This window comes from Dipodomys merriami, unplaced genomic scaffold (assembly GCF_024711535.1).
Source record: "Dipodomys merriami isolate MVZ:Mamm:240054 unplaced genomic scaffold, mDipMer1.0.p SCAF_16, whole genome shotgun sequence".
Lineage (NCBI taxonomy): Eukaryota > Metazoa > Chordata > Mammalia > Rodentia > Heteromyidae > Dipodomys > Dipodomys merriami.
The window spans coordinates 8678365-8700354 of NW_027202937.1; the positions used below are offsets into that span (position 1 = coordinate 8678365).

At 43.6% G+C, this 21990-nt stretch overlaps 1 protein-coding gene across 1 annotated transcript in view; it reads left to right on the top strand.

The window, feature by feature from the left end:
* Positions 1-615: 615 nt before the first annotated feature.
* The window catches only part of Srpk1 (SRSF protein kinase 1), a 53710-nt gene continuing 32335 nt past the window's right edge, over positions 616-21990 (top strand). The window contains 6 exon segments of the mRNA XM_070023899.1: positions 616-723; positions 725-1188; positions 15254-15372; positions 17192-17300; positions 17906-17993; positions 20392-20479. Of these exon segments, the coding sequence (XP_069880000.1) occupies positions 616-723; positions 725-1188; positions 15254-15372; positions 17192-17300; positions 17906-17993; positions 20392-20479 (976 nt within the window).

Here is a 21990-nt window from a genome sequence, read left to right on the forward strand (position 1 = left end):
GAGTAGTATCTTGGAGATAAGAGTCTCGTGGACTTTCCTGCCCGTGCTGGCTTGGAACCATGATCCTCTTCTCAGCCTCCTGAGTAGTTAAGACCACAGGAGTGAGTCACCCGCGCCGGCTTCTTCAGTCTCAATTGGCTCTCACAATAAATAGCTCAAGGCCAGCCCCGCGACAAGGTGGGACAAGGTGGTTGACCAATCCATTGGCCAGGAAACTGAGGCACATCCCAATTGTCTGCAGAACTGTGTCTGACTCAGCACATACTGAGTCCTCAATGCTCCATTGAGCACTTTTCCTAAAAGACGACTACCTACGGCGGGGTCAATAGAACGAAACTCACCTAGCCAGGCTTCGGAGCCCGGGGTTCCTCCCTCCGCCCCGCCCCTCCCACTTCTACTCATCCCTTCTCTGCCCGGCTTCTCCCCCCCTCTCCCCCTCGGCCCTGGAGCAGGTGGTAGGCTCCGCGCTCCAGCGCAGGCGCGCGGTGCCGTGGGGCGGGGCGAGGCGGGGCGGGGCCTGGGGCGGGGCGTGCGCGGTCTCGGATTTGGGCCGCGGCGGGAGCCGGAGTCGCCGCCACTCGAGTGCGCAGGCGCCTGGCGGTTACCGGTCTCGCCATGGAGCGGAAAGGTGAGCGGTGGAGCGGCCTGCGCCACGAGGGGCAACGGCCTCCGGGGCGAGGCCCGAGTCAGAGCCAAGAGCCTCGCCTCACCGCCGCCGTCCGGTAAACCGGGCGTGCGGCGCTGCTCCTCTGAGGTGGCGCCTCCCCTCACCCTCCGCCTCTGGTCGGTGGGTCGGCGCCCCTCAGGCCGGGCGTCCTCCGGGGTTGGCCGTCACCGCCCCTTGTTCGCCGCCAGGTCGGCTCGCGCCGCGCGGCCACTCCTGCACCCGGCCATCCGGCCACGCCGACTCTCGGCCCGGCCCGAGCCCCCTCGGGCGCACCCCGGCTGGGCGCTGCTCCGCGCCCCGTGGGCCGCCGGCCTCCCGGTTCCAGCCGCGGCACTGGCCTCGCAGCCGCCCCTGAGGCTGGCCCCGCGACTCGGCCTGGCGCCCCTGCTGGGTCTCCACCCTCGGCTGGGTCGCCTCCTTTCCGCCACATTTGTCCTTCATCCATCCCTCTCTCCTGCAGTGCTTGCGCTCCAGGCCCGAAAGAAAAGGACCAAGGCCAAGAAGGACAAAGCCCAAAGAAAGTGAGTCGTGTACCCCAACATCGCGTACCTCGGATTTCTACGGGCGTCTCCTCTGCTCTCGTTGCGCGGTTCGGACGTGCCCCGGGTTGAGTGCGCTCCCCCCCCCCCCACGGAGCCCCCCCCCTGCGGCGCCCCCCCCCCCCCCCCGGCCACATGGCCTCCGAGACGCTTGTGTCGCTTTGCGGATCTTGTGGGAAGGGTGTTGCTGCGGAATGCGAGGCCTGCTAGGTAGAAAGCCCCTCCCCGCCTTTCTGCTCCCAAATCCGCCGAGGTGGAGACCCAGCTCCCCAAGTGCCTCCGCCCTCGCCGTTGCGGGTAGATGATTGATTACCAGTCTTTGAACTCTGGTCTCCCTTCCTTCCTGGCTTTCCTGCGTCTTAACCAAGTGTGCATGGCAGGCCATTAGGATGTTCTTGAATAAATTTTCCGTGTTTGCTTTTGGTGGTGCCAAGCTCACGCTCTTTTCCTTAGCGGAGGGCAGCAGAGCGTGCCTCTGGCAGTCCACGTCCTGAGTCTGCAGGCCGACCCCGGGGTGCACAATCGGCCCACTTCCTAAACCCCAAGTTCTCACACGGAGCGCGGGGTAAATGGCCTTCTGGAGGGACGTGACTTCCCCACCGAACGTTTAGGCGATTCTGGTTCGATGGATTAAATGCCACATGCCCACTTTGATCTGAAGGATGCCTAACTGTGGTTTAGCGCTATTGTGGGAAGCACAAAAGTTCTTCACTGCCTGGTAAAAACGCCCCCGGTGGAGGGCTTCTGCAAGTGACGCTCAGCTTTAATTTTCACTTGTGCCAACGTTTTTTGCAAAAGCTCTTCCAAGTCGTCTTAGACCATTTGTATTCAGAAGGGGGAAATCAAAACAAAACCTCTGTCTAGCTCTTAACATTACATGCACATTTTCTGCGCAGTTTTTCCATTTAGTTGGTATTTTGTGGTGGTGTATGCCATCCAGTCCTTTCGGAATTGATGTGACACATTTCAAAGATATTCTTAGGTCACCCTACTGAATGACAGTATCAGGTAGTGGCCAGTGGGTGTGTTTTTTTGGAGGCTACCAAATAGCACCTAAGATGTCTTTCAAAAGAACTGGGCGGTAGGCGAACTAGATGTGTTTTGAATTCTTGCTCCATTTTCTATTACTGCTTATGAATTTTTTTATTTTGTTAAATACTTGGTGACCAGGGCATGTGTGTGTTTTAACAGCAGGTACCCACTACTTTGAATTATCTATGTAGACCATATAATTCATTTCTAAAGCCAGACATACTTTGTTTTATGTTCTTCATGACTAGTAGATAGCCCAAAGTTAAGTGTTCTTAATTATTTCCTTTTGTGCTGGCAGATGATAATCTACCAGCTATTTCACTCTGTATTTAATTTTGTACAACGTGACAAGAGAATGAATTACCTCGATACTTCTAATCTAAAAGATGCTTTTGCTTTTAGTTATTTCTTTTCAGTTTTACCTTCCTCTTCTTGTTTGTCCAGCCTTTTAAATATCTAGTGTCTAATTAATTAAGTTGGTTAGAATACTGTGTCAGAAGTTCAAGCTCCATCTGACTCAGGTAACTTGATTCTGTTCATGACTCCTGACTACACACCTGACAACTTCCAGTTATTTTGCAAAGGCAAGCTACTAGCTACCAGATTAGTAGGTCTGAGGGAAAAAATGGCATAGAATTGGATCTTTGGAGTGAAAAAAGCTGGTTTTGCTACTGATTTCCAACCATGTAACTGTGGGCAAGTTAGCTAAGAAAACAAACCTATATATATATACTTATATGACCATTGCAACAATATATCTAGCACACAATTGTAAAAACATTAGAAATATTTGAAAAAATATACAGTTATGATTGAATGGGTTTTCATTCCCTGGCGTGTAAAGCTAGAACCCATGAATTGGAAGTCAGGTACTGGAGGTCATCATGCTGTTTGCCTTGGAGTCTGTGCACTTGTCTTCCAGCACAGTGTTGTTTAGAGTGTTCCTTTTGGGTTCTATCACTGTGCTGAAAGATTTAACCTTGGGGAAGTTTAGTTGTCTTTTTTGAAGCTTTCTTCACATTTTTTTAAAATTTAATTTTAATTTTAATTTTTTGTGAACATACTGTACAGAGGGGTTACAATTACATGGGCAAGATAATGAGTACATTTCTTATCAAGCATTGCAGCTTCCTCCTTTGTTTACCCTTCACATCCCTTCCCCTTCTTCACATTTTTTATGCAATATTTACTAACATTAACTAGTTTGTGATAATCTCCATTTTACAGATAAAGAAATTGAAGTCTGGCCAGGCGCCGGTGGCTCATACCTGTAATTCTAGCTACTCAGGAGGCTGAGATCTGAGGGTCTCAGTTCAAAGCCAGCCCAGGCAGGAATGCCATGAGGCTCCTATCTCCCATAAACCATTCAGAAAACCGGAAGTAGCACTGTGGCTCAAGTGGTAGCTAGCCTTGAGCTGAAGAGCTGAAGGATAGCACCCAGGCCCAGGGTTCAAGCCCCATGACCACAAAAAAAGAAAAAAGAAATTGAAGTCTGACAATTTACTCCTATAGAAAATTGTAAAGCTAGAATTTGAACCTAGGTATGACATGCTTTATAGTCATGGTTATTAATCACTAGGTGATAATGCTTTCTAATGCATCTGAAGATGAGGTAGAGGCCCAGTGAGAAGAGGGTTTGGAATGAAAAGAGAGTTTGGGGACCTTGGTGTTCAGGTACCCTTCCGTGATACACTGTTTTTGTCTCTGAGAGAGCACAGTGCTCTATCTGCATTTCAGTATTTGGATTTTAGTATGTATACCAGTAGCCATCCATATGCCTTTGTCTATCATAAGCTTCTAAATTTTTTTTGTTTTTTTCTTTTCTTTTGTTGGTTGTGGGGCTTGAACTCTGGGCCTGGGCGCTGTCCTTGAGCTCTTCAGCTCAAGGCAAGCACTCTATCACTTGAGCCACAGCACCACTTCGATTCTAAAATTATTTTATGGAATGTAATACCAGAAAGGATTTCATATCTAATAATTTCAATAGGAAGTTAGTGTGGAGAATAATGCTTTATTTGTATTTGCAGTTAAGTAACTTTATGGGTATAGAATAAATTGGTAGTAAAATTATTCACTTGAGCTGGGAAAGTACTTTTTTTCCCAGACTTTTTTATTTATTTTTTTATTTTTATTTTTATTTTTTAATTGTCGGTCGTGTGCCTGAACTCTGAGCCTGGGCGGTGTCCCTCAGCTCTTCAGCTCAAGGCTAGCACTCTACCACTAGAGCCACAGCACCACTTCTGGCTTTTTCTGCTTATGTGGTGCTGAAGTCTCGAACCCAGGGCCTCATGCATGCAAGGCAAGCATTCTACCACTGAGCCACCTTCCCAGCCCATCCCAGCCCGCTTTTTAACTTTTGGTCTTGTTTTGGGCCTGGTGCTTGAACTCAGGACCTGGACACTGTTCTTGAGCTCTTGTTTTGCTCACTGTTAACACTCTGACTTGAGCCACACCTCCACTTCTGGTTTTTTTCCCCCCCATTAACAATTAATTGGAAGTAAGAGTCTTTCCTGCCCAGGTTGACTTTGAACCACAGTCTTTAGATCTCAACCTTTTCTAGAATTGTAGACATGAGCCATTGGTACCTGGCAGTGTTTTTTTTAAGTTATTCACTAAGTTTTACAAGTAGTTTCATATTGAGGTATAGGCATATATATAATTTCCCAAATTTCCCAATATTGTGGGATAGTGATGCTTAGTTAAAGTCACAAACACATTCTAACTTTCATGGGGCAAATTGTCTATTGTGGTCTATAACATTTATGAGTTCTATGAACTTTGACAATACAGTTATTTCTTCCACATTGGGTGATATGTACATTTCTTTGGTTTTGCATAGCGTCAACTGTTCCCTCTTTCCCACTCGTTCCCTCCCTCCCATTGCTGCCTTTGAGTTGCTTAGTTCATTTTGATCAATGTCCAGTGCAGCTTCATCTAACATTCTTTTATCTAGCATTCCATTGAGTGGATATGCTATAATTTATTTCCTAATTTAAAAAATGGGTATGCACTCTCTTATCCTCATCCCCTTGCTGCTCCTAGGCCTGGCACTCTGAGTTTTTTTGCTGAAGACTGGAGCTTTACCACTTGAACCACAGCTCCACTTCCAGCTTTTTTTTGGTGGTTAGTTGGAGAGAAGAGTCTCACGGACTTGGCTGGCTGGGCTGGCTTTGAACCATGATCTTCAGAACTCAATCTCCTCTATAGCTAGGATTAGAGGCATAAGTCACTGGCACCAGCTATATATAGGTTTTAAGGGGGAAAAAATGGAATCGCTAGGCATACTTTTTCCCCAGTTATAATAGTTTTCATAGCATTATATATTCTACTTATGGACTATTTCCAGTTTTTCCGAAGTCACAGCTAAGACTATTTAAATAATGTGGCTACCAAGACTTACATTCAGGGCTTTTGATCACTCATTTTCCTTGCTGAAGACTGATGATCTGTCACTTGAACCCACACCTTTATTCTGACATTTTTGCAGCCTAATTAGAGATGAAATCTTTGCTAATTTTTTTCTCCCTGGCTGACTTGAACTTTGATCCTCCAGATCTCGGCCTCCTGAGTAGCTAGGAGTACCAGTGGGTGCGTGCAAAACCACCCATGAACATGCATATACACACAGTGACAGATAATCATGTGTAATCAACTTAGGCCTTGTGGGATAACTGACAGGTTTAGCCTTCCCCTTATCCCCTCTTAGCAGTCATTTGTGCATACCCAGTTTTCTCTACCACTAATGCCAGTTTGGAGAATAAATTCATTTGTGTGTATATATGTCAATAAAATAGCCTACCACCTTATGATGTCTGGGATTTGCAGGATTTGAATGAAACCACATTGGCTATAGTTGAATTGTTGAGACTGATATGAATACATATTTTTACTTTGCTATTTTTTCCCTCCCCCCCCATATATATATGACTTTTTTTTGGAGGGGGGGTTAGTTGGGGGCTTGAACTCTGGCCTGGGCGCTATTGCTAAATTCTTGAGCTCAAGGCAAGTGCTTCTACCACTTGAGCACAGTGTCACTTCCTGTTTTCTGGTAGTTAATTGGAGATGAGTCTCATGGACTCTCTTGTCTGGGCTAGTTCTGAGCCAGGATCCTCAGATCTCAGCCTCCTCAGTAGTTAGGATTACATGTGTGAGCCACAGGCCCCCAACTATATATAACTTTTCACAATAGCTTTTAAAACACAATAATGGCTGGGCACCAGTGGCTCACATCTGTAATCCTAGCAACTAAGGAGGCTAAGATCTGAGGGTTGCAGTTTAATGCCAGCCTGGGCAGGAAAGTCTGTGAGACTCATATCTACAATTAACCAATAAAAAGCTTGAAGTAGGGGCTGTGGCTCAAGAGGTAGAGTGCTATCTTTGAACATAAAAAGCCTAGGGACAGACAGCACTCATTTTTCTTGTTTTTTTTTATTGTTATTTTTGGTTTATTGTTATTATAAAGGTGATATACAGAGGGGTTACAGTTACATAAGTCAGGTAAAGAGTACGTTTCTTTTTGGACGAAGTCACCCTTTCCCTCTCTCTCTCCTAGTGTTTCCCTCCTATCCTCACCTACAAGTTGTATGGTTCATTTTCAACATGGTATCCAGTTGCTGCATTTATTCACCCTTTGCTGCATTTATTCACCCTTTGTCCATCCATTTCTGTACTTTCCCTTACATTCCCAATGGCATACAAAGAACAGACAAACAAAAATGAAGGAAAAAAAATGCAAAAACCTCTTATTTTCATTTCCTGGAGTTTGTATGTGTGCGTTCATGCGTGCGTGTGGTGTGTGTGTGTGTGTGTGTGTGTGTGTGTGTGTGTGTGTGTGTGTGTGTGTGTGTGTGTGTTTTGCCAGTCCTGGGTCTTGAACTCGGGGCGTGTGTGTGTGTGTGTGTGTGTGTGTGTGTGTGTGTGTGTTTTTTGCCAGTCCTGGGTCTTGAACTCGGGGCGTGTGTGTGTGTGTGTGTGTGTGTGTGTGTGTGTGTGTGTGTGTGTGTGTGTGTGTGTGTGTGTGTGTGTGTGTGTGTGTGTGTGTGTGTTTTGCCAGTCCTGGGTCTTGAACTCGGGGCGTGTGTGTGTGTGTGTGTGTGTGTGTGTATTTTTTGCCAGTCCTGGGTCTTGAACTCGGGGCCTGGACTGTCCCGAGCTTCTTGAGCCACAGTGCCACTTCTGTTTATGTGGTACTGAGGACTTGAAACCAGGGCTTCATGCATTCTAGGCAAGTACTCTACCACTAAACCATATTCCCAGCCCCTAAATATTACTTTGTATGTACGATCAGATGCACATAGGCATTGTGTCTTTCTGTTTCTCTCCTAAGAGTATATTCCTTTGGTCTTACTGTGTGTGAATGCCTAGAGACCTATATAATTTATTATGTCCCTGAGTATTTTAGATCTAGCTACCTCATATGAGAAAAAATGTTTACCTACCATTTCTCTCTGAGCTTTTTTTTTTTTTTTTTTTTGCCGGTCCTGGGCCTGTAGCTTTTGCTCAAGGCAAGGGCTCTACCACTTGAGCTACAGCACCACATTAGTCTTTTTTTGAGTAGTTTTATTGAAATAAGAGTCTGATAAGTTTCTTGCCCCGCCTTTACTGCCTCAAAGGCTTCCAACTGAGAACCTCAGATCTCAACCCCCTGAATAGTCTAGGATTATAGGCCTGAGCCACTGGCATTTTGCTAGATGTGGGGCCTGAGCTGTGGGCCTGGGCCCTGTCCCTCAGCTCTTCAGCTCAAGGCTAGCGCTCTAACCACTTGAGCCACAGCGCGACTTCCAGCTTTTTCTGCTTATGTGGTGCTGAGGAATCGAACCCAGGGCCTCATGCATGCAAGGCAAGCACTCTGCCACTGAGCCACCTTCCCACCCCTTACCTTTTTTTTTTAAATTACTGAACAAAACCCATTGTTTTATGTGTATTTTTATCTATTTGTCCTTTCTTTTTGGTACTGGGGTTTGACTCTGCTTCTTGTTTTGCTGACACTCTACTACTTAAGCCACACCTCCTGACTTTTTTTTCTTTTTGGTCGGTCATGGGGCTTGAACTCTAGGCCTGGGTATTGTCCCTGAGCTCTTCAGCTCAAGGCTAGCGCTCTACCACTTGAACCACAGCGCTACTTCAGTTTTTTAGTGGTTTTATTAGAGATAAGAGTCTCACAGACTTTCCTGCCCAGGCTGGCTTTAAACCATAGGATTACAGGTGCCAGCCACCAGCGCCTGGCCTGCCTGACTTTTTGCAGATTATTTTGGAGATAGAATCTTGTAGACTTTTCTACCTAGGCTGATTTCAAACTGATCCTCGGCCTGTTGAGTAGCTAGGATACAGGGTGAGAGACACTGGTACACACCTTGCTTATCCATTCATCTTTTCATAGGTTCCTAGGCTGATTGTGTAAGTTGGCTATTATGAATAATGCCCCAGTAAATATACAACTTAGAATATTTAAGAACAGTTGTTAAGCATCCACTCATTTTTCAAGTTCTATTGCTAATTTTGTTTGAATCACACTCTGTAAGGTCTTCATATTGTCATTCTTCAAAATATTTCTCTAGTCTTTACAAGTTCATTATTTTTTGCAAGTTCTTGCTAGACTATTTCATGGGTGATACTGAATTCTGGCAGGAAGCATTTCCTTTTTTGTGGGTCTTGAACTCAGGGCCTGGACACTGTTTCTGAGCTCTTCATCTCAAGGCAAAATGCTCCACCACTTAAGCTACAGCACCACTTCAGTTTTTTCTGCTTATCTGGTACTGAGGAATCGAACCCAGGGCTTCATGCATGCTAGGCAAAGTACTCCCACTAAGCCACAGTCCCAGCCCAGGAAGCATTTCTTGTTTTATTTTATCTTGTTAACATTTATGATATTAGCACCCATCTAATGAATATTATTGCCTTGAACCATTCACTTACTTAGATTTTCAAAATTATAACATCCCCCTAATTTATCAATTGTAACATACTCTATAAAGAGGCATTTTACCTTGTATCGGTTACCCAGAAGTACAATTCATACTTGGATTTCTTAGCATCCATATTCTGACCAAAAGGTTTATTTTATTATAAACTCAGAGATTTAAATATACTTATTAATCCCTGAAATTGAAGATTTTTCTTACAGTATTTTGGAGATATAATTTGCATATCATAAAGCTCTCCCATTTAAAATGTAGTTTTGAGTTAGTTGCAAGTGACTTATGTCTAATCCTAACTACTGGGGAAGCTGAGATAAAAGGATCACAGTCCCAAGTCAGCTCAAGTATGAAAGTCAATGAGAGTCCAGGTGCTAGGGGCTCGTGCCTGTAATCCTATCTGCTCAGGAGGCTGAGATCTGAGGATGGCAGTTCAAAGCCAGCCTGGGCAAGAAAGTACCTGAGACTTATCTCCAGTGAACCACCAGAAAACCAGAAGTGGCGCTGTGGAATAATGCCCAGGCCCAGAGTTCAGGCCCCACGACTGACACCCCCCCCCAAAAAAAAAAAAAAAAAAAAGGCCTGGGCACTGTCCCTGAGCTTTTCAGCTCAAGGCTAGCACTCTACCACTTGAGCCACAGTGCCACTTTCAGCTTTTTCTGCTTATGTTGTGCTGAGAAATTGAATCCAGGACCTCATGCATGAAAGGCCAGCACTCTACCACTGAGCCACCTTCCCAGCCCTCAATGAGACTCTTATCTCCACCTATGGGGTGCAGAAAGTGGTTGTGATTGATACATAGGCCAATATGGGAAACAAGAACCTGTCTCACAAATAACCAAAAAAGCTGGGCGATGGTGGCTTATGCCTATAATCCTAGCTACTCAGGAGGCTGAGATCTAAGGATTGTGGTTCAAAGCCAGCCTAGCCAGGAAAGTCTGTGAGACTCTTACCTTTCCAGTTAACTACCAAAAAGTTAGAAGTGGAGCTATGGCTCAAAGTGGTAGGGTACTAGCCTTGAGCAAAAAAGCTCAGGAACAGTGCCCATGCCCTGAGTCTAAGCCCAGCATACACAGAAAAAAGTAGAAGTTATATTCTCTATTCTTCCTAGCAAATTAATTATGTATGAATCAAAAATTTAAACATTAATCAAGGAAAATTAAGCCATGAATGTTCAAGGTAAAAATGTACAAGATAAGGGGCTGGGAAATGTGAGTTAGTATTAGAATGCTTGCCTTGCATGCATGAAGCCCTGGTTCAATTCTTTTTTTTTTTTTTTTTTTTTTTTGGTCGGTCGTGGGGCTTGAACTCTGGGCCTGGGAGCTGTCCCTCAGCTCTTCAGCTCAAGGCGAGCGCTCTACCACTTGAGCTACAGCGCCACTTAGGTTTTCTGGTGGTTTATTGGAGATAGAAGTCTCACGGTCTTTCCTGCCCGGGCTGGCTTTGAACCGCGATCCTCAGATCTCAGCCTCCTGAGTAGCTAGGATTACAGGCGTGAGCCACCAGCGCCCGGCCCCTGGTTCAATTCTTCAGTACCACTTAAACAGAAAAGGCCAGAAGTGGTGCTGTAGCATAAGTGGTAGACTGCTTGCTATCTTTGAGCAAAACAATCTTAGGAATAGCGCTCAGGCCCAGAGTTCAAGCCCCAGGACTGGACCAGGAAAAAAAAAAAAGTACTATATGAAATAAAGTAATTTTGGAGTCAGTCTCTGTACATATGAAGGTAGATAGATATATTTCATCCTATAAGATTCTAATATGTGACAAAAAAAAAAGCCTTAAGGAAAGTCAAAAACAAAAATCTTTTCAAATTATACTGAAAGGGTCTTGATCTATTATAATTAGATTCATTTTGATGCTTACATTCCCTTTTGAGTGCTCATGTCCTGGTTGGTTTTACTTATTTTGAAAGCTGTAGGTCACATTACTGGGAGTCTAAGGAGTTAAGAGATACATACACCAAACACACACAGTTTGAATGTTTAAAAAACAACCTTTAGCTGACCACTGGTGGTTCATACCTTTAGTCCTAGCTACTTGGTAGTCTGAGAGCTGAGGTTTGAAGTCAGCCCAGCTTGGAAAGTCTATTAGAGTCTTATCTCCAATTAACTACCAAAAAGCCAGAAGTGGAGCTGTGGCTCAAGTGATAGAATGCTACCCTTGAGGGAAAAAGAAGCTCAGGGCAGTGCCAAAGCCCTGAGTTCAAGCCCCAGGACTAGTACTAGATAAATAAATAAATTTTAATGTTGTTTATTCCCATGATACTTGGGTAATTCTAAGTGTTCTAGCCTGTCAAACCCAGTTTTCACTATTCATATGATACTGGTTTTCAGAAATTTCATAATTTTAGCTCTAACTAAGTAAGTTTTTCAAAGACATGCTTTGTTTTATCTTTTTCAATAAAACTTAACAATTTAATCGTGGAGTTGTTTTTTGGGGGTATTTTTGTTTGTTTTTTGTCAGTCATAGAGCTTGAACTCAGGGCCTTGACTGCTGTCCCTAAGCGTCTCTTTGTGCTCAAGCCTAGCTACTCTACCACGTAGGCTACAGCGCCACTTCTAGTTTTCTGGTGGTTAATAAAAAAAGAGTCTCAGGGACTTTCCTGCCGGGGCTGGCTTCATGAAACTGTGCTCCTCAGATCTAAGCCTTTTGAGTAGCTAGGATTATAGGTGTGAGCCACCAGTGCCTGGCTAATCATGAAGCATTATAGATACTTCCGTATGCCTGTGAGGCTAAGAATTAAGGAGAATTGAACTTATCACCAAAAGTCTAGACTCACAAAAGTATTTTTTTATTGCTTCAATAGCTCATATAAGTGGTTTTCTGTTCAATTTTTTTCTGTCAAAATGGATCTTTTGAAAAAAGTAAAACAGGCTGATTTTTATATTCTCTCTCTCTCTCTCTCTCTCTCTCTCTCTCTCTCTCTCTCTCTCTCTCTCTCTCTCTATTTTTTGGCCAGTCCTGCGGCTTGATCTCAGGCCCTAGGCACTGCTCTGTCTTTGAGCCTCTTTGCTCAAGGCTAGACTTAAGCCACAGCACCACTTCCAGCCTTTTTTTTTGGGGGGGGGGGGTCTGGTCATGGAGCCTGAACTCTGGGCCTGGGCGCTGTCCCTCAGCTCTTCAGCTCAAGGCTAGCGCTCTACCACTTGAGCCACAGCGCCACTTCCGGCTTTTTTTCTTTTTGCTTATTTGGTGCTGAGGAATCGAACCCAGGGCCTCAGGCATGCAAGGCAAGTGCTCTACCACCGAGCCACTTTCCCAGCCCTGCACGTCCAGCTTTTTTGTATGGTACTGAGGAATTGAACCTAGGGCTTCATGAATGCTAGGCAAGCACTACCACTAAACCAAATTCACAGTCCTGATACATACTTTTTCTCTTCTTTTTCTTTTTTTTAAAAAAAACATTTTTTTAAATCGGTCGTGGGGCTTGAACTCTGGGCTTGGCACTATTCCTCAGCTCTTCAGTTCAAGGCGAGCGTTCTACCACTTGAGCCACTGTGCCACTTCCGGTTTTCTTGGAGATAAGAGTCTCATGGACTTAATTTGCCCGGGCTGGCTTTGAACCGTGATCCTCAGATCTCAGCCTCCTGAGTAGCTAGGATTACAGGCGTGAGCCACCGGCGCTGGCTTACATACTTTTCTTTATTTTGGTGGGGGGGGGGGGTGGTCAGTCGCGGTGCTTGAACTCTGGCCTGGGTGCTGCCCCTCAGCTCTTCAGCTCAAAGGGAGCATTCTGCCGGCACAATGGCTTACGCCTGTAATTTTTACCCTAGCTACTCAGGAGGCTGAGATCTGAGAATCTTGGTTCAAAGCTAGCCCGGGCAGGGAAGTCCGTGAAACTTTAATCTCCAATAAACCACCAGAAAACTGGAAGTAGGACTGTTGCTCAAGCTAGGGCCCTCTCCTTGGGCTGTGAGAGCAGAGGGACAGCACCTAGGCCTAGAGTTCAAGAGCTATAACCTATAAAAGAAAGGAAAACAAAACAAAACAAAAAAAAAGGGAGCACTCTATCACTTGAGCCACAGTACCACTTCTAGTTTTCTGGTGCTTAATTAGAAATAGAGTCTCCCAGACTTTCCTGCCAGGGCTGGCTTTGAACCGTGATCCTCAGATCTCAGCTTTCTGAGTAGCTAGGATTACAGGTATGAGCTACTGGCATCTGGCCCAGATTTTTTTTTTAATGAGAATTAAAATTTTTTCCCAAACTAATAAAAAGAATGCTAAGCCAGATGTAGTGGCTTGGGCCTGTAAAAGCTTCTCACAAGGTTGAGGCAAGAGTAGGTCAAGTTAAGGAATAGCTAACATACCAGTATCCCCTTTCAAGTGGAAAAATGACTGTGTGGCTTGTGTTTTGCTTAAAGTCCTTTATAGCAGGCAAGTTTTAAGTGTGAGAACTTGAAGGTATGATGAACCTCATTATCATTATCAACCAAGTGGCAGATAGGGATGGAATTCAGTACAACTCTTCTGGAAGACAGTCATACTGTGTAACAATGCTTATGACCATAGAGTTGAAAGAATTACCTCCCCCAATACAAGTAGTTATTTAGATTAGGGAGATCTCAAAGTGAGTATTTTCTAAAATTTCAACATTTCATGTTATTTATACACATAAGGGAAATATTTTAATTTTCTAGTAATCTAATGTTAGGAAAGAATTCTAAGTACAGAATACTCCACAGCTTTACTTGTAGTAAAAATTGAAACTAGTAAGCCGGGCGCTGGTGGCTCACGCCTGTAATCCTAGCTACTCAGGAGGCTGAGATCTGAGGATCGCGGTTCAAAGCCAGCCCGGGCAGGAGAGACCGTGAGACTCCTATCTCCAATAAACCACCAGGAAACCGGAAGTGGTGCTGTAGCTCAAGTGGTAGAGCGCTAGCCTTGAGCTGAAGAGCTGAGGGACAGCGCCCAGGCCCAGAGTTCAAGTCCCACGACCGACAAAAAAAAAAAATTGAAACTAGTTAAATGTCTAAATTAGAAGGTGCCAAAGTAAATGGTGATCCTTTTAAGGGAAATAGGTGTAAGAAGTTGCATGGAAACAGTTTACATTAAGGTAGGAAAAGCAGGAAGCAAATTTGTTTGTATCATATGTGATTTCAGCTAATTATGTTCATGAAGATTCAAAATACTAGAAATCCTTATAGTTGCTGGGCGCCCGTGGCTCACGCCTGTAATCTTAGCTATGTAGGAGGCTAAGATCTGAGGATCACGGTTCAAAACCAGTCCGGGCAAGAAAAGCCGTGAAACTCTAATCTCCAGTAAACCACAAGAAAACCGAAAGTGGCACTATGGCTCAAGTGGTAGAGCACTAGCCTTGAGCTGAAGAGCTGAGGGACAGTGCTCAAGCCCAGAGTTCAAGCTCATGACCGATCAAAAAAGAAAAAAAACCTTATAATTTTTTTTTTTTTTTTTGTCGTGGGGCTTGAACTCTGGGCTTGGGCGCTGTCCTTGTGCTCTTCAGCTCAAGAGTGCTCTACCGCTTGAGCCACAGTTTTTTTTTTTCTAGAAGCTTATTGGAGATAAGAGTCTCACGAACTTTCCTGCCCTGCCCGGGCTGATTTTGAACTGGGATCCTCAGAGCTCAGCCTCCAGAGTAGCTAGGATTACAGGCCTGAGCCACAGGCGCCCGGCTCCTTATAGTTTTCTTAGTGATTATATACAATTCAATTTTCCTATACTTTTTTCCAACTTTTATTTAGTTATTAGGTATTGCTAACTTTTTCAAAAAGTGGTGTTTTCCTAATGTGAGGTAAAACTAATGTTTTCTTCAACTGCCACTTGATAAGGTTATGTTTGAAGGTTTAGAGGAAGAGGGGTTGATAATATTTTTTTAAAGTTCTTTTTTTGTTCTGGCTTAAACTCTGGGCCTCTGGGCATTGTCCTTGAGCTCTTTTGCTCAAGGCTAACACTCTACCACAGCACCACTTCCTGTTTTCTGGTGGCTAATTCAAGATAAGAGTTTCACAGACTCTCCTTCCTGGGCTGGCTTTGAACTGTGATCCTCAGATCTCAGCCTCCCGAGTAGTTAGGATTACAGGAGTGAGCCACTAGCACCTGGCTTTTTGTTCATATTAAATGAGCATGTTCGTATCTTTTCTTAGATCTGAAACTCAGCACCGAGGCTCTGCCCCACACTCTGAAAGCGATCTCCCAGAACAGGAAGAAGAGATTCTGGGGTCCGATGATGATGAGCAAGAGGACCCCAATGATTATTGCAAAGGTAAGTTTGTAAGAGATATATAGATATCTGTATAGTTGTAGTTTCTCATTTGGATATTTGCCCTGTCTGCTAAAGTGGTTTTTTTGTTTTTGTTTTTTTGAGGCACTGGGATTAATTAAGAATGATATATAGGGCTAGAAAGATGGCTTGGTGGTAGAGTGCTTGCCTCGCATGCAGGAGGCCCTGGATTTGATTCCTCAGCACCACATAAGCAGAAAAAGCTGGAAGTGGCACTGTGGCTCAAGTGGTAGAGCACTAGCCTTGAGCTGAAGAGTTAAGGGACAGCACCCAGGCCCAGAGTTCAGGCCCCACAACTGACCAAAAAAAAAAAAAAAAGAATGATATATAAGCATTTTGCTGCTGAGCTACACCCAAGCACTATTTTTTAAAATCATTTGTCTCTCTAAAAATGATAGTATATATGGATCTTAGCAAATTTCAAAAGAAGTAACTTTGTTATATCTTACATATAGGGTTTGTTTGTTTGCTATTATTGGAGTTTGAACTCAAGGCCTCATACTTACTTGGCTTCCTTTCTATACTGGCACTCTACTACTTGAGCAATGCTTTCTACCCAGGCTGACTTCCAGATGCGCTCCTCTGGATCTCAGTCACCTGATTAGCTAGAATTATAGACGTGAGCCACTAGCACCTAGCTTGTTTTATTCTGGTTTGTTTGTTTTGGCCTGGTTGGGGTTTCTTGTTTTGAGACGCCATCTTTCTTTTTTCTTTTTTTTTTTGGGGGGGGGGTCCGGTCATGGGGCCTGAACTCTGGGCCTGGGCGCTGTCCCTCAGCTCTTCAGCCCAGGGCTAGCACTCTACCGCTTGAGCCACAGTGCCACTTCTGGCTTTTTTCTTTTTGCTTATGTGGTGCTGAGGAATCGAACCCAGGGCCTCAGGCATGCAAGGCAAGCGCTCTACCACTGAGCCACCTTCCCAGCCCCAAGACGCCATCTTTCTATGTAGCCTACTGGCCTCATACTCATCTTCCTGCCTCAGTACTGGAATTTTATCACCATACCTGGTTGGAAATCAAAGAAAACTTTAATACTTTTTTTCTCATGAGATGTTTGCTGAGATAAATTATAAACTAATTAAAGGTAGTTAGACCTTTTAGCAGGTTACCATCTTTTGTTTCCTGCTGAGACTTTTAGATCTTTGAAGCAGAAACTTAGAATGAAATCTATTGAATTATGTAGAACAAGAAGAACTTGGTCCTTTTTGGAGGGGTGGGGAGGGAAATCCGGTCGTGGGGCCTGAACTCTGGGCCTGGGCACTGTCCCTCAGCTCAAGGCTAGCATTCTACCACTTGAGCCACAGTGCCACTTCCGGCTTTTTTTTCTTTTTGCTTATGTGGTGCTGGGGAATGGAACCCAGGGCCTCATGCATGCAAGGAAAGTGCTTTAACACTGAGCCACCTTCCCAGCCCCCATTTGGTCCTTATTTTTCAACAGAGACCATTTAAAATACCTTGATTTTCTATTTTCAGCTAAATAGAATTCATCATTCTCTTTCCTTAAACATGAGAGCATAAGTAGATTTCTGTTTAGATAAATCTTTTGTTTTTTTTAATGGGAAAAATATTGTGATACATAACCTTATTTCTAATTGAGGAGGTGATTTTATGGATTATACTTATTATTGATTTGCTTAATTCAAAATCTAAGATTAATTTTATACCATGAACTCATTAATACTATGTGCCTTAATTTGACTGGTAAAAAGTATATAGATGAGAGGTAAGATAACTTTCCTTAACTGTTTAAGTGGTTGTTTCTCCTGGTTCTTTTGATTATATTCTGCCAATTGTTTCTTTTAGGAGGTTATCATCTTGTGAAAATTGGAGATCTATTCAATGGGAGATACCATGTGATCCGAAAGTTGGGTTGGGGGCACTTTTCAACAGTGTGGTTATCATGGGATATTCAGTAAGTTCTTTTGCCCTGCAGATATATAGGATACTTTCTGATTTGGTTGGGGGTGGGGGTGTCTCCTTATCAATTCCTGTTTTTCAATTTTACTTGGGATTCAGGGAGATACTCAGAAGATGTATTTTAATCTTAGAGAAAAATTTTGATAACTGAAAACAAGTTATCTTCCTATAATTGATATCTAGTCAGTTAGTGCCATGAATAAGTACACATGATTCTATAGGAGTAGCTTATGTCTAGCTACAGGAAATGTGACCTTGGTGTTTGTATTTGTTCTTTTTTTTTTTTTTTCCAGTCGTGGGCCTTGAACTCTGGGCCTGAGCGCTGTCCCTCAGCTCTTCAGCTCAAGACTAGCCCTCTACCACTTGAGCTACAGCGCCACTTCCGGTTTTCTGGTGGTTTATTGGAGATAAGAGTTTCATGGAGTTTCCTGCCCAGGCTGGCTTTGAACCGAGATCCTCAGATCTCAGCCTCCTGAGTAGCTAGGATTACAGGCGTGAGCCACCGGCGCCTAGCTTGTATTTGTTCTTTCCTAACAGTAACTAAGCGTAGTTTCCAAAAGTAAAATAGTTAGTCTTAATTACCTGTGTTTGTCTTCTTAGGGGCAAAAAGTTTGTGGCAATGAAAGTAGTTAAAAGTGCTGAACATTATACTGAAACAGCATTAGATGAAATCCGGTTGCTGAAATCAGTGAGTATTATATGTATGAATTGTAGAATATTATAAGACATAACATTTTATTGCAGTGAGACATACCAATGGTGGTAGACTTTTTATTTTTTCAGCTGGGGGGTTGAACTCAGGGCCTGGGCGCTGTCCCTGAACTCTTTTGCTCAAGACTAGCACTCTACCACTTTGAGCCATAGCACCACTTCTGATTTTTGAATGCTTAATTGGAGCAAAGAATCTCAAAGGGGTTTTTCTGCCCAGGCTCGCAATCCTTGGATTTCAGCCTCCTGAGTAGCTTGGATTACAGGCATCAGCCACTGGCACCTGGCAAGACTCTAATGTAACTACATTCTTACCATATCTCCTTAGAGTGGTTTAAACTAGGAACATGACAATATTCATTTCTTACATGTATTAGAGAAGTGGTGGGATATTGTAATTAGATTCTCCCTATGCACGCACATGCACACACACACATACAAAAGCTTTCAAATAATTATGCCAGATAATACTGTCATAAACGTTAATCTTTCCTACCTACTGTGGTTAAAAGGAAAGTTATGAGAGTAAATTTGTAACATCTATTTTATTGGGGTTTGATCTCGGGCCTGGGCGCTGTCCCTGAGCTCTTGTGCTCAAGGCTAGCACTACCACTTGAACCACAGCTCCACTTTTGGCTTTTTGATGGTTAATTGGCGATAAGTCTAGTCTTATGGATTTTTCTGCCAGGGCTAGCTTTGACCTGTGATCCTGATATCAGCCTCCTGAGTAGCTAGGATTACAGGCATGTACCACCAGTACCTATCTATTTCACATTTTAAAATACATTCCATAGGGGCTGGGAAGGTGGCTCAGTGGTAGAGTGCTTGCCTTGCATGCCTGAGACCCTGGGTTCGATTCCTTAGCACCATATAAGCAAAAAGAAAAAAGCCAGAAGTAGCGGTGTGGCTCAAGTGGTAGAATGCTAGCCTTGAGCTGAAGAGCTGAGGGACAGCGCCTAGGCCCAGAGTTCAGGCCCCACGACCGGACCCAAAAAAAAAAATACATTCCATACTCATAATAAAATATAGAAGTTATAAATTAGAAAGATGTCAAGCCATGTGCTAGTGGTTCACACCTGTAATCCTTGTTTCTCTGGAGGCTGAGATACGAGGATTGTGATTCAAAGCCAGTCAGGGCAGGAAAGTCTGTGATACTCTTTGTTGTTGTTGTTGGTTGTGGGGCTTAAACTCTGGGCCTGAGCGCTGTCCCTTCAGCTCTTCAGCTCAAGGCGAGCACTCTACCACTTGAGCTACAGCACCAGTTCTGGTTTTCTAAGTGATTTATTGGAGATAGGAGTCTCATGGTCTTTTCCTGCCCCGGCTGGCTTTGAACCTCGATCCTCAGATCTCAGCCTCCTGAGTAGCTAGGATTACAGGCATGAGCCACCGGCACCCAGCTTTTTTTGTTGTTGTTGTTGTTGGTCGCAGGGCCTAAATTCTGGGCCTGGGCGCTGTCCCTCAGCTCTTCAGCTCAAGGCTAGCACTCTACCATTTGAACTACAGCACCACTTCTGTCTTTTCTGCTTATGTGGTGCTGAGGAATCGAACCCAGGGCCTCATGCTTGCAAGGCAAGCACTCTACCACTTAGCCACCTTCCCAGCCCCAAGTCTGTGAGACTCTTATTTCCAATTAATCACAGAAAAAGCTGGAAGTGGTAGAGCACTAGCCTTGAGCAAAAGGAGCTTAAGCTGGGCACTGACACCTACTCAGGTGGCTGAAATCTGAGGATTGGTTCAAAGCTAGCCTGGGCAAAAAAGTTTGTAAGACTTTGAGTTCCAGTTAACTACTAGAAAACCAAAAATGGTGCTGTGGCTATAAGTGGTAGGGCATTAGCTTTGAGTGAAAAAGCTCAGGCAAAGTACCCAGGCCCTGAGTTCAAGCTCTATGACTAACAACAACCACAAAGAGCTCCACAGCATCCAAGCCCAGAATTCAGTACACAGGACTGACCAAAGAAAATGTCAGTGTGGTAGAAAGATCTTCAACTCAAGCTTAGAACACTTGTGGTATTGTCCATCTCATTGTTTTTCCTCCACTAGGCCTTTATATGAGATGTCTAATGTGATACTTTTCAAAGTGCCAGTTTGTGACTTTGAGACAAGATAAAATATGTGTCAATTAGTAAACATTCTGCTTCCTTCATTGAGAAAATTTTTCTATTTTTAAAAAAAGCATAAAGTGTTGTAGTTGATTTGCAGCCTGCAAAGTTCCTTAATCCCTGAGAAGTTGATAACTCACAGGTAATAAGTCTGTAACTAACAGTCTGGTTGATTTAGGAAGATAGCACATCAATTTCTAGCTCTTTCATGGAGTTTGCTTGTGCAGATATTCCTTTCATCCCATTTGCCTTTGCTAAATGCTGTCTCTCCCAAAACAGGTTCGCAATTCAGACCCTAATGATCCAAATAGAGAAATGGTTGTACAACTACTTGATGACTTTAAAATATCAGGAGTTAATGGAACACGTATCCTTCTGGGAATTTTCTTCATAAATCATGAATTAGCTGTTGCTATAATAAGTAGCAATTACTTTATTAATCCTGCAATAAGTTTATACCAAACAAATGAACTGGGTTTGTACAAATAGCATTGGTGTCTTTTCTCGAGGTAATAATTATAGATTATTTGTATGTGTGTGTGTGTGTATTTGTGTGTTTGTATGCGCCTTTCCTGTGGCTTAAACTCAGGACTTGGGTACTGTCCCTCTGCTTTTTTTGCTCAAGGCTAGTAGTATTCTACTATCTGAGCAACAGCTCTACTTCTGGCCTTTTCAGTACTTATTTGGAAATGTCTTATGGACTTTGTTGCCGAGACTGGCTTTGAATCATAATACGCAAATCTCATCCTCCTGAGTAGTTATAGGCATGAGCCACCAGCACCCAGCTCAAGATTACCCCCTTTTGTTTTATACTTCTAAATATAGATCTGAATTGTATGTTTTTGTGTAGTATGCTTTTTCAAGATACTGCTTTAATCTGATCTTCCCAGGAAAATCAAAAGAAATTTTTGTAGGCGTAGCTTTATAGCTGGGCACCAGTGACTTATGCCTGTAATCCTAGCTACTCAGGATGTTGAGATCTGAGGATCATGGTTCAAAGGCAACCCAAACAGTCTGTGAGACTTATCTCCAGTTAACCACTTCCAGTGGCACTGTGGCTTAAAGTGGTAGAGCACTACTAGCCTTGAGTGAAAAAGTTCAGGGATAGCACTCAGACCCTGAGTTGAAACCCCAGAACTGACAAAAAAAGGAAAATAACTTTATTAATGATTAAATATTATATGTTCTTTATCAGTTAACATGAAAGTTTTAAGTAATTTCATAATAGTAGATAAAACATTTAAGCCAGACACTGGTGGCTCACACATGTAAACCTAGCTGCTGAGGGGGCTGAGATCTGAGGATCTTGGTTTGAAGTCAGCCAGAACAGGAAAATCTGTGAGACTCTTCAGTTAATCGCCAAAAAGCTCGAAGTAGAACTGTGGTTCAAGTGCTAAAGAGCTGGCCTTGAACAAAAAAGCTAGGGGTCAATTCATTTCTATCCTTTATCAGGAGTCATTGTACTTGTTACCTACTGTTCAGGGTCTTCTCTTGTTTTATATATATCTGGGCATGATAATATGTGCCTGTCATCAGCTACAATTTGAAGTCTAGAATAGGCAGTGAAGGTGCACATGCAGGTAACAATTCAGATTCTATCTCAAAAATAGTGCAAGAAAGGGCCAGAGGCACCCCAAAAAAAAAAAAAAAACCTCTTTGGGTTGGGATGTAGCTCAGTGGCAAAGTGCTTGCCTAGCAAGTGCAACGTCCTGGGTTCGATCCCCAGTACCAAAAAAGAAAAGACAAAAAAAATACAGTTAAAAAAAAAACCCAGGGCTGGGATGTAGCTCAGTGGCAAAGCGCTTGCCTAGCAAGTGCAACGTCCTGGGTTCGATCCCCAGTACCAAAAAAGAAAAGACAAAAAAAATACAGTTAAAA